This window comes from Somniosus microcephalus, unplaced genomic scaffold (assembly GCF_052327205.1).
Source record: "Somniosus microcephalus isolate GS21.2 unplaced genomic scaffold, FLI_Smic_1.0 unresolved_chr6, whole genome shotgun sequence".
Lineage (NCBI taxonomy): Eukaryota > Metazoa > Chordata > Chondrichthyes > Squaliformes > Somniosidae > Somniosus > Somniosus microcephalus.
This window is the reverse complement of record NW_028225184.1, coordinates 10,801,763-10,819,294: the sequence shown is the minus strand read 5'-3', so window position 1 is coordinate 10,819,294 and position 17,532 is coordinate 10,801,763. Positions and strand designations below refer to the sequence as shown.

At 52.4% G+C, this 17,532-nt stretch overlaps 1 protein-coding gene across 1 annotated transcript in view; it reads right to left on the bottom strand.

Moving 5' to 3' along the window:
* The window catches only part of LOC147087053 (V-type proton ATPase catalytic subunit A-like), a 79,830-nt gene that overhangs the window by 23,329 nt on the left and 38,969 nt on the right, over nt 1–17,532 (bottom strand). Inside the window, exons 5-7 of the mRNA XM_085978025.1 lie at nt 15,176–15,313; nt 14,928–15,079; nt 9,674–9,836 (exon numbers count right to left, since the gene is read on the bottom strand). Of these exons, the coding sequence (XP_085834151.1) occupies nt 9,674–9,836; nt 14,928–15,079; nt 15,176–15,313 (453 nt within the window). The remainder of the gene's footprint in view (nt 1–9,673; nt 9,837–14,927; nt 15,080–15,175; nt 15,314–17,532) is intronic.

Sequence of the window (17,532 nt, the reverse complement as noted above, 5' to 3'; positions counted from 1 at the left end):
CAGACACTCTCCAAACCCCAGACTCTCTCTCAGACACTGTCTGAAGCCCAGACTCTCTCTCAGACACTCGCTCAACCCCAGACACTCTCTCAGACACTGTCTGAAGCCCAGACTCTCTCTCAGACACTGTCTGAAGCCCAGACTCACTCTCAGACTCTCGCTCAACCCCAGACTCTCTCTCAGACACTCTCCAAACCCCAGACTCTCTCTCAGACACTCTCCAAACCCCAGACTCTCTCTCAGACACTGTCTCAAACCCCAGACACTCTCTCAGACACTGTCTCAAACCCCAGACACTCTCTCAGACACTCTCCAAACCCCAGACACTCTCTCAGACACTGTCTGAAGCCCAGACTCACTCTCAGACTCTCGCTCAACCCCAGACACTCTCTCAGACACTGTCTCAAACCCCAGACACTCTCTCAGACACTCTCCAAACCCCAGACTCTCTCTCAGACACTCTCCAAACCCCAGACTCTCTCTCAGACACTGTCTCAAACCCCAGACACTCTCTCAGACACTCTCCAAACCCCAGACTCTCTCTCAGACACTGTCTGAAGCCCAGACTCTCTCTCAGACACTCGCTCAACCCCAGACACTCTCTCAGACACTGTCTCAAACCCCAGACTCTCTCTCAGACACTGTCTGAAGCCCAGACTCACTCTCAGACTCTCGCTCAACCCGACACTCTCTCAGACACTGTCTAAAACCCCAGACACTCTCTCAGACACTGTCTCAAACCCCAGACTCGCTCTCAGACAGTGTCTAAACCCCATCGGCACCCCACCCACCACCTTAAACACCCACCCCCTCCACCGCCGGCGCACCGTGGCTGCAGTGTGGACCATCTACAAGATGCACTGCAGCGACTCGCCAAGGCTTCTTCGGCAGCACCTCCCAAACCCGCCACCTCTACCAACAGCGACAAATTGCATTTGTAGAGCGCCTTTAACGCAGTAGAACCTCCCAAGGCGCTTCACAGGAGCGTTCTCAAACAAAATGAGCTTCATGAAGCAGCTGGAGATGGTTGGGCCCGGGACACTGCCCTGAGGAACTCCTGCAGCGATGTCCTGGGGCTGAGATGATTGATCTTCAACCCCCACAACCATCTTCCTTTGTGCTCGGAATGACTCCAGCGTACGGGATGCGCAATGAATGCGGGCCTTGCCAGCGGCGCCCACCGCCCATAAATGAATAAAGATGCCCTTTGTCCCCTCTAGACTTGACTATTCCAACGATCGCCTGGCTGGTCTCCCACATTCTACCCTACGTCAACCAGAGGTCATCCAAAACTCCCGCTGCCCCCGTGTCCTAACTCGCACCAAGTCCCGTTCACCCAACACCTCTGTGCTCGCTGAACTACATTGGCTCCCGGGTCGGCAACACCTCGATTTTAACATTCTCATCCTTGTTTTCAAATCCCTCCATGGCCCTCGACTCCCTCCCTATCTCTGTAACCTCCTCCAGCCCCTACAACCCTCCCTATCTCTGTAACCTCCTCCAGCCCCTACACCCCTCCCTATCTCTGTAACCTCCTCCAGCCCCTACACCCCTCCCTATCTCTGTAACCTCCCCCAGCCCCTACACCCCTCCCTATCTCTGTAACCTCCCCCAGCCCCTACACCCCTCCCTATCTCTGTAACCTCGTCCAGCCCCTACAACCCTCCCTATCTCTGTAACCTCCTCCAGCCCTACAACCCTCCCTATCTCTGTAACCTCCTCCAGCCCCTACAACCCTCCCTGTCTCTGTAACCTCCTCCAGCCCCTACAACCCTCCCTATCTCTGTAACCTCCTCCAGCCCCTACACCCCTCCCTATCTCTGTAACCTCCTCCAGCCCCTTCACCCCTCCCTATCCCTGTAACCTCCTCCAGCCCCTACACCCCTCCCTATCTCTGTAACCTCCTCCAGCCCCTACACCCCTCCCTATCTCTGTAACCTCCTCCAGCCCCTTCACCCCTCCCTATCCCTGTAACCTCCTCCAGCCCCTACACCCCTCCCTATCTCTGTAACCTCCTCCAGCCCCTACACCCCTCCCTATCCCTGTAACCTCCTCCAGCCCCTACACCCCTCCCTATCTCTGTAACCTCCTCCAGCCCCTACACCCCTCCCTATCTCTGTAATCCCCTCCAGACCCTACACTCCTCCCTATCTCTGTAACCTCCTCCAGCGCCTACTCCCCTCCCTATCTCTGTAATCCCCTCCATGGCCCTCGCCCCCCCCCTCCCTATCTCTGTAACCTCCTCCAGCCCCTACACCCCTCCCTATCTCTGTAACTTCCTCCAGCCCCTACACCCCTCCCTATCTCTGTAACCTCCTCCAGCCCCTACACCCCTCCCTATCTCTGTAACCTCCTCCAGCCCCTACACCCCTCCCTATCTCTGTAACTTCCTCCAGCCCCTACACCCCTCCCTATCTCTGTAACCTCCTCCAGCCCCTACACCCCTCCCTATCTCTGTAACCTCCTCCAGCCCCTACACCGCTCCCTATCTCTGTAACCTCCTCCAGCCCCTACACCCCTCCCTATCTCTGTAACCTCCTCCAGCCCCTACACCCCTCCCTATCTCTGTAACCTCCTCCAGCCCCTACACCCCTCCCTATCTCTGTAACCTCCTCCAGCCCCTACACCCCTCCCTATCTCTGCAACCTCCTCCAGCCCCTACAGCCCTCCCTATCGCTGTAACCTCCTCCAGCCCCTACAACCTTCCCTATCTCTGTAACCTCCTACAGCCCCTAGAACCCTCCCTATCTCTGTAACCTCCTCCAGCCCCTACAACCCTCCCTATCTCTGTAACCTCCTCCAGCCCCGACAACACGCCCTATCTCTGTAACCTCCTCCAGCCCCTACACCCCTCCCTATCTCTGTAACCTCCTCCAGCCCCTACAACCCTCCCTATCTCTGTTCATTTTCGGGTTGTCGGGCTGTAACTAGTGGGGTACCGCAAGGATCAGTGCTTGGGCCTCAGCTATTCACAATCTACATCAATGATTTGGATGAGGGGACCAAATGTAATATATCTAAGTTTGCTGACGATACAAAGCTGGGTGGGAATGTAAGTTGTGAGGAGGATGCAAGGAGGCTTCAAGGGGATAAAGACAGGCTAAGTGAGTGGGCAAGAACATGGCAAATGGAATATAATGTGGAGAAATGTGAAGTTCTCCACTTTGGTAGGAAAACTAGAAAAGCAGAGTATTTTTTAAATGGTGAGAGATTGGGAAACGTTGTTGTACAGAGGGACCTGGGTGTCCTTGTACACCAATCACTGAAAGTTAACAGGCAGATACAGCAAGAAATTAGGAAGGCAAATGGTATGTTGGCCTTTATTACAAGAGGATTTGAGTATAAGAGTAAGGAAGTCTTACTGTAATTATATAGGGCTTTGGCGAGACCACACCTGGAGTATTGTGTTCAGTTTTGGTCGCCTTACTGAAGGAAGGATAGACTTGCCGTAGAGGGAGTGCAACGAAGGTTCACCAGACTGGTTCCTGGGATGGGGGGGATTGTCCTGTGAGGAGAGGTTGAGTAGACTAGGCCGATATTCTCTAGAGTTCAGAAGAATGAGAGGTGATCGCATTGAAACATAGAAGATTCTGAAAGGGATTGACAGGGTAGATGCAGGGAGGGTGTTTCCCCCTGGCTGGGGAGTCTAGAACCAGGGGTCACAGTCTCAGAATAAGGGGTCGGCCATTGAGGACTGAGATGAGGAGGAATTTCTTCACTCAGAGGGTTGTGAATCTTTGGAATTCTCTACCCCAGAGGGCTGTGGAGGCTCAGTCGTTGAGTATATTCAAGGCTGAGATCGGTAGATCTTTGGGTATTAAGGGAATCGAGGGATATGGAGATCGGGCAGGAAAGCGGAGATGAGATTGATCATCAGCCCTGATCTTATTGAATGGCGGAGCAGGCCTGAGGGGCAAATGGCCTCCTCCTGCTCAAGAACATAAGAAGTAGGAGCAGGAGTAGGCCATACGGCCCCTCGGGCCTGCTCCGCCATTCAATACGATCCTGGCTGATCCGAATCTAGACTCACGTCCACTTCCCTGCCCTCTCCCCGTAACCCCTAATTCGCTTATCTGCTAGGAAACTGTCTATCTCCAGAATCTCTCTCTCTGTCTCTCTCTCTGTCTCTCTCAATTCAATTCAATTCAAATCGCTTTATTGGCATGATGAGGTACATCTTATGTTGCCAAAGCATCAAAATACATTTATGGTTGAACACATAAACGCAGATCTATTCATACAGTGTATAAACAGGTATATCCCTGAGTGTATAAATATACATTCGCATAATTTATATATACTCTTTTTTTAGGTTTACTGGTTGTCCCTCTGTTTATGGCAAGCTGTAACATAGTGTGCCGCTAGTGTTACACAGTTTCTCTCTTCCCCTAGTAGGTATGGGAGTTTTTGGTCGTCATTCAAATTTCTGAATTCAGGGCATATTTGTGAGAATTTTCGGTAGAAATTCTCCCTGATGCCCTGATATTTTCCACAGGCTGTGAGGAAGTGCATCTCTGTCTCCACTACTCCCTGACTGCAGTGAGAGCATATCCTGTCCTCTCTTGGCAGCCTGGTCTGCCTGTGTCTGCCTTTTTCGATCGCCAGGCTATGTTCACTAAGTCTGTACCTTGTCAAGGTTTTTCTCAGTTTGTTATCCTTTACCATGGTCAGGTACTCTCCCCGTAACCCCGTAACCCCTAATTCCCTTATCTGCTAGGAAACTGTCTATCTCCATTTTAAATTTATTTAATGTCACAGCTTCCACAGCTCCCTGGGGTAGCAAATTCCATAGATTTACTACCTTCTGAGTGAAGAAGTTTCTCCTCATCTCAGTTTTGAAAGGGCAGCCCCTTATTCTAAGATTATGCCCCCTAGTTCTAGTCTCACCCATCAGTGGAAACATCCTCACCGCATCCACCCGATCAAGCCCCCTCACATATGTTTCGATAAGATCGCCTCTCATTCTTCTGAACTCCAATGAGTAGAGGCCCAACCTACTCAACCTTTCCTCATACGTCAACCCCCTCATCTCCGGAATCAACCGAGTGAACCTTCTCTGAACCGCCTCGAGAGCAAGTATATCTTTTCTTAAATATGGAAACCAAAACTGCACGCAGTATTCCAGGTGTGGCCTCACCAATATCCTGTATAACTGAAGCAAGACTTCCCTGCTTTTATACTCCATCCCCCTTGCAATAAAAGCCAAGATTCCATTGGTCTTCCTGATCACCTGCAAGTTATTGCTGGAATACAAACAAGGCAAGGGAATACACAATGAATGGTAAGACCCTAGGAAGGACAGAAGATCAGAGGGACCTTGGTGTGCATGTACATAGATCCCTGAAGTGAGCAGGACAGGTAGATAAGGTGGTTAAAAAGGCATATGGGATACTTGCCTTCATTAGCCGTGGCATAGAATATAAGAGCAAGGGAGGTTATGATGGAGCTGTACAAAACGCTAGTTAGGCCACAGCTGGAATACTGTGTGCAGTTCTGGTCGCCACACTATAGGAGGGATGTGATTGCATTGGAGACGGGTGCAGAGGAGATTCACCGGGATGTTACCTGGGCTGGAGCGCTTCAGCTATGAAGAGAGACTGGGCAGGCTGGGGTTGTTTTCCTTAGAGCAGAGAAGGCTGAGGGGGGACATGATTGAGCTGTACAAAATTATGAGGGGGCATAGATAGGGTAGATAGAAAGGAACTTTTCCCCTTAGTAGAGGGGTCAATAACCAGGGGGCATAGTTTCAAGGTAAGGGGCAGGAGGTTTAGAGGGGATTTGAGGAAAAACTTTTTCACCCAGAGGGTGGTTGGAATCTGGAACTCACTGCCTGAAAGGGTGGTAGAGGCAGGAACCCTCACAACATTCAAGAAGCATTTAGATGAGCACTTGAAACGCCATAGCGTACAAGGCTACAGACCAAATGCTGGGGAATGGGATTAGAATAGACGAAGCCCTGAAATGCCAAGAGAGGATCATAAAGAACAATACCCCCAGTCAACTAGTCCTGGGACTCAGTGAAGTAAATACTAACACCACTAACAATAACCAGCCCCAGGACAGTGACATCGTAGCACAGAGAATTCGACCCAACACAATTGTCACTAAGCAAAAGGAAAAATATCTGTCATATTGGGCAGAAAGAACAAAAACCCAAAACAAACTCAATTGCTACTTGGCCCTAAACAGACAATACAACATGGCTGAATACCTGACCACGGTACAAGATAGCAAATTGAGAAAAACCTTGACAATGTACAGACTTAGTGAACATAGCCTGGCCATCGAAAAAGGCAGACACAGACAGACCCGGCTGCCAAGAGAGGACAGGATATGCTCTCACTGCAGTCAGGGAGTGGTGGAGACAGAGATGCGCTTCCTCACAACTTGTGGAAAATATCAGGGCATAAGGGGGAATTTCTACCCAAAATTCACAAAAATATGCCCTGAATTCAAAAATTTGAAGGACGACCAAAAACTCCCATACCTACTAGGGGAACAGAGAAATTGTGTAACCTTAGCGGCACACTATGTTACAGCTTGCCACAAATAGAGGGACAACCATTAAATCTAAGAATAGAGTATATACAAATTTAAGTTCCTCGGAGTCCACATCATGGAAGACATCTCCTGGTCCCTCAATACCTCCTCTCTGGTGAAGAAGGCCCAGCAGCGCCTATATTCCCTAAGGAGGCTGAAGGGATGTAACCTGTCACCCCTGATCCTCTCTAACTTTTACCGCTGCACAATAGAGAGCATCCTGACGAACTGTATCACAGTATGGTATGGCAGCTGTAGCTACTATGACCGGAAAGCCCTGCAGTGGGTAGTCAAAACTGCCCAACGCATTACCGGCACCCGGCTACTGACCATAGAGCACATATACCAGAAACGCTGTTTACGGAGGTCACGGACCATCATCAAAGATCCTACCCACCCCAGCCACAGTCTGTTCGCCCTCCTGCCATCTGGGAGACGCTACAGATGCATTCGCACCCGTACGACCAGATTTAGGAACAGCTTCTTTCCCAGGGCTGTCATCCTACTGAACTCCACAAATAAACTCTAAAGCCTGCACATCTGCCAATGCACTTTATTATGGTCATGTTTATGTTAATGTATTACAAGCCAAATGTATGTTGAATGCTTAAATGTCTTAATCTAAATGTACACTCTCGGGAGCCGCAAGCCTACATTTCGTTGTACTGCACTTGTGCACTAACAATGACAATAAAGCTGATTATTATTATGGTTATGATAATGATATGAATGTATGTTTATACACTCAGGGATATATCGGTTTATACACTGTATGGATAGATCTGCGTTCATGTGTTCAACCATAAATGTTTTTTCGATGCTTTGGCAACATAAGATGTACCTTGTCATGCCAATAAAGTGATTTGAATTGAATTGAATTGAATTGACAGGGCTTGATGGCCGGCGCGGACACGATGGGCCGAAGGGCCTCTTTCTGTGCTGTATATATGACTCTATGGGCTGGATTTTGACACTGGAGGCGTGTAGGAGGCGGGGCTACAACTTTCGGGGTTGTAGTCCCGCCTCCCTCGAGATGCGGCCAATCCACACGATTTTTACTTGATTGACCTTGTTGAGCCCGCCCAGCGGGTTCAGCAGGCCAATTAAGGGCCACCCGGCAACAGGTGACTGTGATGAAATATGCCATTCATCAGGCACTGTATTCCCTGTGTTTAGTTTAGTTTCAGTTTCATTTCCTTACCTGTATTGTATTGTGTGTAGGGCTCCGCCCATACCTGGCCCTTACTTAAGCAAGCCCCAGCGTGTCTCACAGCAGTACAGCAGATCTCTGGATGAGAGACACTTCTCCACTGTGTATTACTTTCTGAGTTAATAAAAGCTTTGCTTTGCTCCGTTAACGTTGAGTCTCAGATTCATTGAGGCACATCAGTGACGTCACAGATTGACATTTCATCTGTCAAAAGTTTTTGACAGATGAAATATCAGTGTTTGACAGCTCTTTGAAGCTGTCAAACCCTGACAATCTGTACTTGAGGTTAATTCCTTCCCCTCGGGCTGATTTAGAGATCTCTCCAGAACGGAAAGCTGAATGCTGCAGATTTTGACAGCTCGCGGCCATTCTGCTTTCTGTGCCGGTGAGACGAGGGACTCCCGAGACCTGAGGGAAGGAAGGCTGTAAAGGTAAGTAGAACTTCTTCAAACACTTTACACACACCAAACGCACTTACCTCTGCACTCACGCACCCATCACTCACCTGAACACATAGAAACATAGAAGATAGGAGCAGGAGTAGGCCATTCGGCCCCTCGAGCCTGCTCCGCCATTCAATGAGATCATGGCTGATCATCCAAATTCAGTACCCGGTCCCTGCTTTCTCCCCATATCCCTTGATCCCTTTAGCCTTAAGAAATATATCCAACTCTTTTTTGAATATATTTAATGAACTGGCCTCCACCGCCCTCTGTGGCAGAGAATTCCACAGGTTCACCACTCTCTGGGTGAAGAAATTCCTCCTCATCTCAGTCCTAAATGGCTTACCCCTTATCCTTAGACTGTGACCCCTGGTTCTGGACTCTCCCGCCATCAGAAACATCCTTCCTGCATCTAGTCTGTCCAGACCTGACAGAATTTTATAGGTTTCGATGAGATCCCCTCTCAATCTTCTAAACTCCAGTGAGTATAATCCCAATCGACACAATCTCTCCTCATACGTCATTCCTGCCATCCCAGGTATCAGCCTGGTGAATCTTCGCTGCACTCCTTCCATGGCAAGAACGTCCTTCCTCAGGTAAGGCGACCAAAACTGCACACAATACTCAAGGTGTGGTCTCACCAAGGCCCTGTACAACTGCAGCAAGACATCCTTGTTCCTGTATTCGAATCCTCCCGCTACGAAGGCCAACATACCATTTGCCTTCTTAACCGCCTGCTGCACCTGCATGCTTACCTTCAGCGACTGGTGCACAAGAACACCCAGGTCTCTTTGCACTTCCCCTTCTCCCAATCTATTGCCATTCAAATAATAATCTGCCTTCCTGTTTTTGCCACCAAAGTGGATAACCTCACATTTATCCACATTATAGTGCATTTGCCATGTTTCTGCCCAATCACCCAATCTGTCCAAATCGTACTGGAGTTTCACGACATCCTCCTCACAGCTTACCCTCCCACCCAGCTTTGTGTCGTCTGCAAATTTGGAGATATTACATCCAATTCCCTCGTCCAGATCATTAATATATATTGTGAACAGCTGGGGTCCTAGGACCGATCCTTGCGGTACCCCACTAGTCACTGCCTGCCACTCGGAAAACACCGGACATCTCGACCCCTCCATTCAGCCCGACGGTCCGCCTCGCTAACTTGACGTGGTTCGGAGCCGTCGTGAATCCCACACTTCAGGAATAAAAATAGGGATTAGGCTAAAAACTGCCTGTCAACACTAATCCTCAACCCAGCGCGGGTTGGGTATCCGCCTCCTTTGAAACGGGCATGGAGGCGGGTTGGGGGCGGGATGTGTTCATGCCCCCACCCCCCCGATTTTGGGATTTTAACCCCCTACACGCCTCCAATCCCGCCTCCGTGGCCCAATGAAAATCCTGCTCTATGACTCTATGGCAATATGGCTGCCCGACCTACCGCCCCGCCCTCCCCTCACCCCCCGGACCCCCTTACCTCGGGGAAGTCTCGGAGAACCTCCGCCATCTCGTTGCCCCGCTCTCCGCAGCCCACGTACACAATGACATCGCTGTTGGAAAACTTGGAGAGGGATTGGGAAATCACCGTCTTTCCGCAGCCGAAGGCCCCGGGAATGGCCGTCGTTCCTCCCAGAACGCACCTGGATTGGGGAGAGGGGGTGAGGGGGTTGCGAGAGACGAGAAAAACAGTTTGGGGGGTGAGGAGTCCCCACAGTTTGGGGGGGTGAGGAGTCCCCACAGTTTGGGAGGTGAGGAGTCCCCACAGTTTGGGGGGTGAGGAGTCCCCACAGTTTGGTGGGTGAGGAGTCCCCACAGTTTGGGGGGTGAGGAGTCCCACAGTTTGGGAGGTGAGGAGATCATAGTTTAGGAGGTGAGGAGTCACCGCAGTTTGGGATGTGAGGAGTCCCACAGTTTGGGAGGTGAGGAGTCCCCACAGTTTGGGGGGTGAGGAGTCCCCACAGTTTGGGAGGTGAGGAGTCCCTACAGTTTGGGGGGTGAGGAGTCCCCACAGTTTGGGAGGTGAGGAGTCCCCACAGTTTGGGAGGTGAGGAGTCCCACAGTTTGGGGGGTGAGGAGTCCCACAGTTTGGGAGGTGAGGAGGTCATAGTTTAGGAGGTGAGGAGTCCCCACAGTTTGGGAGATGAGGAGTCCCCACAGTTTGGGCGGTGAGGAGTCCCCACAGTTTGGCGGGTGAGGAGTCCCCACAGTTTGGGGGGTGAGGAGACCCCACAGTTTGGGGGGTGAGGAGTCCCCACAGTTTGGAGGGGTGAGGAGTCCCCACAGTTTGGGGGGTGAGGAGTCCCCACAGTTTGGGGGGTGAGGAGTCCCCACAGTTTGGGGGGTGAGGAGTCCCCACAGTTTGGGGGGTGAGGAGTCCCCACAGTTTGGGAGGTGAGGAGTCCCCACAGTTTGGGAGGTGAGGAGTCCCCACAGTTTGGGAGGTGAGGAGTCCCCACAGTTTGGTGGGTGGGGAGTCCCCACAGTTTGGGGGGTGAGGAGTCCCCACAGTTTGGGAGGTGAGGAGTCCCCACAGTTTGGGGGGTGAGGAGTCCCACAGTTTGGGAGGTGAGGAGTCCCCACAGTTTGGGGGGTGAGGAGTCCCACAGTTTGGGAGGTGAGGAGTCCCCACAGTTTGGGGGGTGAGGAGTCCCCACAGTTTGGGGGATGAGGAGTCCCACAGTTTGGGAGGTGAGGAGTCCCCACAGTTTGGGGGGTGAGGAGTCCCACAGTTTGGGGGGTGAGGAGTCCCCACAGTTTGGGGGGTGAGGAGTCCCCACAGTTTGGGCGGTGAGGAGTCCCCACAGTTTGGGGGGTGAGGAGTCCCCACAGTTTGGGGGGTGAGGAGTCCCCACAGTTTGGGGGGTGAGGAGTCCCACAGTTTGGGGGGTGAGGAGTCCCCACAGTTTGGGGGGTGAGGAGTCCCCACAGTTTGGGCGGTGAGGAGTCCCCACAGTTTGGGGGGTGAGGAGTCCCCACAGTTTGGGGGGTGAGGAGTCCCCACAGTTTGGGGGGTGAGGAGTCCCCACAGTTTGGGGGGTGAGGAGTCCCCACAGTTTGGGGGGTGAGGAGTCCCCACAGTTTGGGAGGTGAGGAGCCCCACAGTTTGGGGGGTGAGGAGTCCCCACAGTTTGGGGGTGAGGAGTCCCCACAGTTTGGGGGGTGAGGAGTCCCCACAGTTTGGGGGATGAGGAGTCCCCACAGTTTGGGAGGTGAGGAGTCCCCACAGTTTGGGGGGTGAGGAGTCCCCACAGTTTGGGGGGTGAGGAGTCCCCACAGTTTGCGGGGTGAGGAGTCCCCACAGTTTGCGGGGTGAGGAGTCCCCACAGTTTGGGAGGTGAGGAGTCCCCACAGTTTGGGGGGTGAGGAGTCCCCACAGTTTGGGGGTGAGGAGTCCCCACAGTTTGGGGGTGAGGAGTCCCCACAGTTTGGGGAGTGAGGAGTCCCCACAGTTTGGGGGGTGAGGAGTCCCCACAGTTTGGGGGGTGAGGAGTCCCCACAGTTTGGGGGGTGAGGAGTCCCCACAGTTTGGGGGGTGAGGAGTCCCCACAGTTTGGGGGGTGAGGAGTCCCCACAGTTTGGGGGGTGAGGAGTCCCCACAGTTTGGGGGGTGAGGAGTCCCCACAGTTTGGGAGGTGAGGAGTCCCCACATTTTGGGGGGCGAGGAGTCGCACAGTTTGGGAGGTGAGGAGTCCCCACAGTTTGGGAGGTGAGGAGACCCCACAGTTTGGGGGGTGAGGAGTCCCCACAGTTTGGGGGGTGAGGAGTCTCCACAGTTTGGGATGTGAGGAGTCCCACAGTTTGGGAGGTGAGGAGTCCCCACAGTTTGGGAGGTGAGGAGTCCCCACAGTTTGGGGGGTGAGGAGTTCCCACAGTTTGGGAGGTGAGGAGCCCCACAGTTTGGGGGGTGAGGAGTCTCACAGTTTGGGGGGTGAGGAGTCCCCACAGTTTGGGGGGTGAGGAGTCCCCACAGTTTGGGGAGGTGAGGAGTCCCCACAGTTTGGGAGGTGGGGAGTCCCCACAGTTTGGGAGGTGAGGAGTCCCCACAGTTTGGGCGGTGAGGAGTCCCCACAGTTTGGGGGTGAGGAGTCCCCACAGTTTGGGGGGTGAGGAGTCCCACAGTTTGGGAGGTGAGGAGTCCCACAGTTTGGGAGGTGAGGAGTCCCACAGTTTGGGGGGCGAGGAGTCCCCACAGTTTGGGAGGTGAGGAGACCCCACAGTTTGGGAAGGTGAGGAGTCCCACAGTTTGGGAGGTGAGGAGTCCCCACAGTTTGGGAGGTGAGGAGTCCCCACAGTTTGGGAGGTGAGGAGTCCCACAGTTTGGGAGGTGAGGAGTCCCACAGTTTGGGAGGTGAGGAGTCCCCACAGTTTGGGAGGTGAGGAGTCCCCACAGTTTGGGGGGTGAGGAGTCCTCACAGTTTGGGAGGTGAGGAGTCCCCACAGTTTGGGAGGTGAGGAGTCCCCACAGTTTGGGGGATGAGGAGTCCCCACAGTTTGGGGGGTGAGGAGTCCCACAGTTTGGGGGATGAGGAGTCCCCACAGTTTGGGGGGTGAGGAGTCCCCACAGTTTGGGGGATGAGGAGTCCCCACAGTTTGGGGGGTGAGGAGTCCCCACAGTTTGGGGGGTGAGGCGTCCCCACAGTTTGGGGGATGAGGAGATCACAGTTTGGGGGGTGAGGAGTCCCCACAGTTTGGGGGGTGAGGCGTCCCCACAATTTGGGGGATGAGGAGTCCCCACAGTTTGGGGGGTGAGGAGTCCCCACAGTTTGGGGGGTGAGGAGTCCCCACAGTTTGGGGGGTGAGGAGTCCCCACAGTTTGGGGGATGAGGAGTCCCCACAGTTTGGGGGGTGAGGAGTCCCCACAGTTTGGGGGATGAGGAGTCCCCACAGTTTGGGGGGTGAGGCGTCCCCACAGTTTGGGGGATGAGGAGATCACAGTTTGGGGGGTGAGGAGTCCCCACAGTTTGGGGGGTGAGGCGTCCCCACAATTTGGGGGGTGAGGAGACCCCACAGTTTGGGGGGTGAGATCACAGTTTGGGAGGTGAGGAGATCACAGTTTGGGGGGGTGACGAGATCACAGTTTGGGGGATGAGCAGATCACAGTTTGGGGGGTGAGGAGATCACAGTTTGGGGGGTGAGGAGATCACAGTTTGGGGGGTGAGGAGTCCCCACAGTTTGGGAGGTGAGGAGATCACTGTTTGGGGGTGAGGAGTCCCACAGTTTGGGGGGTGAGGAGATCACAGTTTGGGAGGTGAGGAGTCCCCACAGTTTGGGGGGTGAGGAGTCCCACAGTTTGGGAGGTGAGGAGATCACAGTTTGGGAGGTGAGGAGTCCCACAGTTTGGGAGGTGAGGAGATCACAGTTTGGGGGGTGAGGAGATCACAGTTTGGGGGGTGAGGAGATCACAGTTTGGGGGGTGAGGAGATCACAGTTTGGGGGGTGAGGAGATCACAGTTTGGGGGGTGAGGAGATCACAGTTTGGGGGGTGAGGATGTCACAGATTGGGGGGTGAGGAGGTCACAGTTTGCGGGGTGAGGAGGTCACAGTTTGCGGGGGTGAGGAGATCACAGTTTGGGGAGGAGAGGAGATCACAGTTTGGGGGGTGAGGAGATCACAGTTTGGGGGTTGAGGAGATCACAGTTTGGGGGGTGAGGAGATCACAGTTTGGGAGGTGAGGAGATCACAGTTTGCGGGGTGAGGAGATCACAGTTTGGGGGGTGAGGAGATCACAGTCTGGGGGGTGAGGAGATCACAGTTTGGGGAGGTGAGGAGGTCACAGTTTGGGATGTGAGGAGATCACAGTTTGGGGGGTGAGGAGATCACAGTTTGGGGGGTGAGGAGATCACAGTTTGCGGGGTGAGGAGATCGCAGTTTGGGGGGTGAGGAGATCACAGTTTGGGGGTGAGGAGATCACAGTTTGGGGGTGAGGAGATCACAGTTTGGGGTGTGAGGAGATCACAGTTTGGGGGGTGAGGAGATCACAGTTTGGGGGGTGAGGAGATCACAGTTTGGGGGGTGAGGAGATCACAGTTTGGGGGGTGAGGAGATCACAGTTTGGGGGGTGAGGAGATCAGTTTGGGGGGTGAGGAGATCACAGTTTGGGAGGTGAGGCGATCACAGTTTGGGGGGGTGAGGAGATCACAGTTTGGGGGGTGAGGAGATCACAGTTTGGGGGGTGAGGAGATCACAGTTTGGGGGGTGATGAGATCACAGTTTGGGGGGTGAGGAGATCACAGTTTGCGGGGTGGGGAGATCACAGTTTGGGCGGTGAGGAGATCACAGTTTGCGGGGTGAGGAGATCACAGTTTGGGGGTTGAGGAGATCACAGTTTCGGAGGTGAGGAGATCACAGTTTGGGAGGTGAGGAGATCACAGTTTGGGGGTGAGGAGATCACAGTTTGGGGGGTGAGGAGATCACAGTTTGGGGGGTGAGGAGATCACAGTTTGGGGGTGAGGAGATCACAGTTTGGGGGGTGAGGAGATCACAGTTTGGGGGGTGAGGAGATCATCGTTTGGGGGGTGAGGAGATCACAGTTTGGGGGGGTGAGGAGATCACAGTTTGGGGGGTGAGAAGATCACAGTTTGGGAGGTGAGGAGATCACAGTTTTTGGGGTTTAGAGATCAGAGTTTGGGGAGGGGAGGAGGTGGGAAGGGGAGATTAAGAAGGACGAGGGATTGAGAGAGAGGATTGGGGAACGTGGGAGTGAAGGATGAGGCTGGCGGACAGCCACTTACGGAAATAGAGCGTCTAAGACGCGTTGTCCGGTCAGCAGTGGGTGATTTGAGGGCAGCTTCTCGGACACTGGTCTGATCTGCCTCACCGGCCACACTTGAACCATGGTCAGCTGTTCCTTGACCCCTTCAAAGTCCAACTCCAGCACCACATCCTGCGCGGAGAGAGAGAGAGAGAGAGAGAATCGTCAAGTTCATCCCAGATCATCAGACACGGCGCGTCAGAGCTCGGGGACGGGAGTTATACTCACAGAGATGTCATAGTTCCCGGGAGGGGCGACGTAGGTGACTGTTCCTCGGCTCCTCGGGGGGACCAGGATCTTGTGCTTAATCAATGAATTCTCAAACACCGAAGCATAAACATCTCCGCCGGTCACGTGGCTTCCGACCTGATAGGGGGGACATCATTCCGTGACTCACAGGGACTCGTCATACCTCTCCCTCCACCTCCGTCTCTCACTCTCTCTCTCCATCTCCTCCTCACACTCATTCTCTCCATCTCCGTCTCACACTCTCTCTCTCTCTCCACCTCTGTCTCTCACTCTCTCTCTCTCCATCTCCTCCTCACACTCCCTCCCTCCATCTCCGTTTCTCACTCTCTCCCTCCCTCCACCTCCGTCTCTCACTCTCTCTCTCCATCTCCTCCTCACACTCATTCTCTCCACCTCTGTCTCTCACTCTCTCTCTCCATCTCCTCCTCACACTCATTCTCTGCATCTCCGTCTCACACTCTCTCTCTCTCCATCTCCTCCTCACAATCCCTCCCTCCATCTCCATCTCCGTTTCTCATTCTCTCCCTCCCTCCACCTCTGTCTCTCACTCTCTCTCTCTCTCCATCTCCTCCTCACACTCCCTCCCTCCATCTCCGTCTCTCTCTCTCTCTCCATCTCCTCCTCACACTCTCTCCCTCCATCTCTGCCTTTCACACTATCTCTCCCTCCATCTCCGTCTCTCTCTCTCTCTCTCCATCTCCGTCTCTCACTCACTCTCTCCATCTCTGTCTCTCTCTCTGTCTCTCTCTCTCTCTCTCTGTCTCTCTCTCTGTGTCTCTCTGTCTCTCTCTCTCTGTCTCTCTCTCTCTCTCACTCTCTCTGTCTCTCTCTCTGTCTCTCTCTCTCTCTCCAATTCCAATTCCAATTAAAATGCTTTATTGGCATGAAAGTTTACAGAGAACCATATTGCCAAAGCTTACATAGCAAAAAGGTACAGTTTTCCAACATTCTGTAGGTGTCAATCGATTTGACATTTGTTGGGTACATACAATATTACTTTTAAACAATATTAATTTTAAACAGTCTTTGTACTTCATTTGGTACGTTCAATATTAATTTTAAACAGTCTTAATTTTAAACAGTCCTCAGGTTGTGACATGTTGTTACATATTTGGCCCCAAGGTATGGTCTGTCTCCTTCTCCTAGGACTAATCTCAATTTTGACAGATCATCCAATTCCTTGAAATCTGGGGTTGTTTGGCTTAGCTTGTTGAATAATATGTTTCTTGATGTGTTGAATTTTTCGCATTTTAGGAGGAAATGCATTTCTGTTTCAACCTCGCCAGCCAGACATTGATCGCATATTCTATTCTCTCTAGGCTGCCAGGATTTCTTGTATCTGCCTTTTTCAATTTCCAGTTGGTGGTCGCTTAGTCTGTACCTGGTGAGGGTCTGTCTCTGTTTTGTGTCTCTGATGGTCGTGAGGTAGTCTGCCAGTTTATATTCTCTTTTTAGGGCCCGGTAACATTCTAATCTGCTTTGGCTTTCGGTTATTTTGTTCCAATGTTCCAGGTAGGTTTCTTTGCATTTTTTAATGATTTGGTTCACTCGGATTGGTGTTTGGGCGGCTGTGTTGGTCTGGGGCTGGTCAGGGTCCGGCTGAGTACTTAGTTTCCGTAGCAGCTGACTCAGGGGACTCTTTTCTGGGTTTAGCTCTTGGGTCTGAAAGGCTTTGAAATGAAGGGTGTCTGGGGAGCTAGATTTGAGGTGATTTAGGAAGTTTAGTGCTCGTTTTTGGATGTTTATTATCAGTGGGTATCTGCCTAGTTCGGCTCTGCATGCATTTGTTGGCGTTTTCCTTTGGGTGCGAAGGATGCTTCGGCAGAATTCTGCATGTAGGGCTTCTATTGTATGTTTTTCCCATTTAGTGTAGCTTTGGTGATTTAGCGGGCCCCATACTTCACTACCGTACAGTGCAATGGGCAGGATTATGCTGTCAAATATTTTGAGCCAGATTTTGATTGGGATTTGGATGTTGTAGAATTTTCTTTTTATTGCATATAGGGCTCTTCGGGCTTTTTCTTTTAGTGCATTCACTGCTATGCTGAAGCTCCCTGATGCTGTAATAGTTAGACCAAGGTAGGTGTAGCTCATAGTGTGTCCTATAGTGATATCACTGAGGGTAAACTGGTATTTGTTTTCCTGACATCTGGGCCTTTTTTGAAAAATCATGATGTTGGTTTTCTTTAGATTTACTGTTAGAGCCCAATTTTGGCAGTATTTGTCGAGTAGGTCTAGTTGTTGCTGTAATCCCTGTTCTGTGGGAGACAGCAGAACCAGGTCGTCCGCATAGAACAGGGATTTCACTTCTCCATCTAGGAGACGGAGACCTGGTG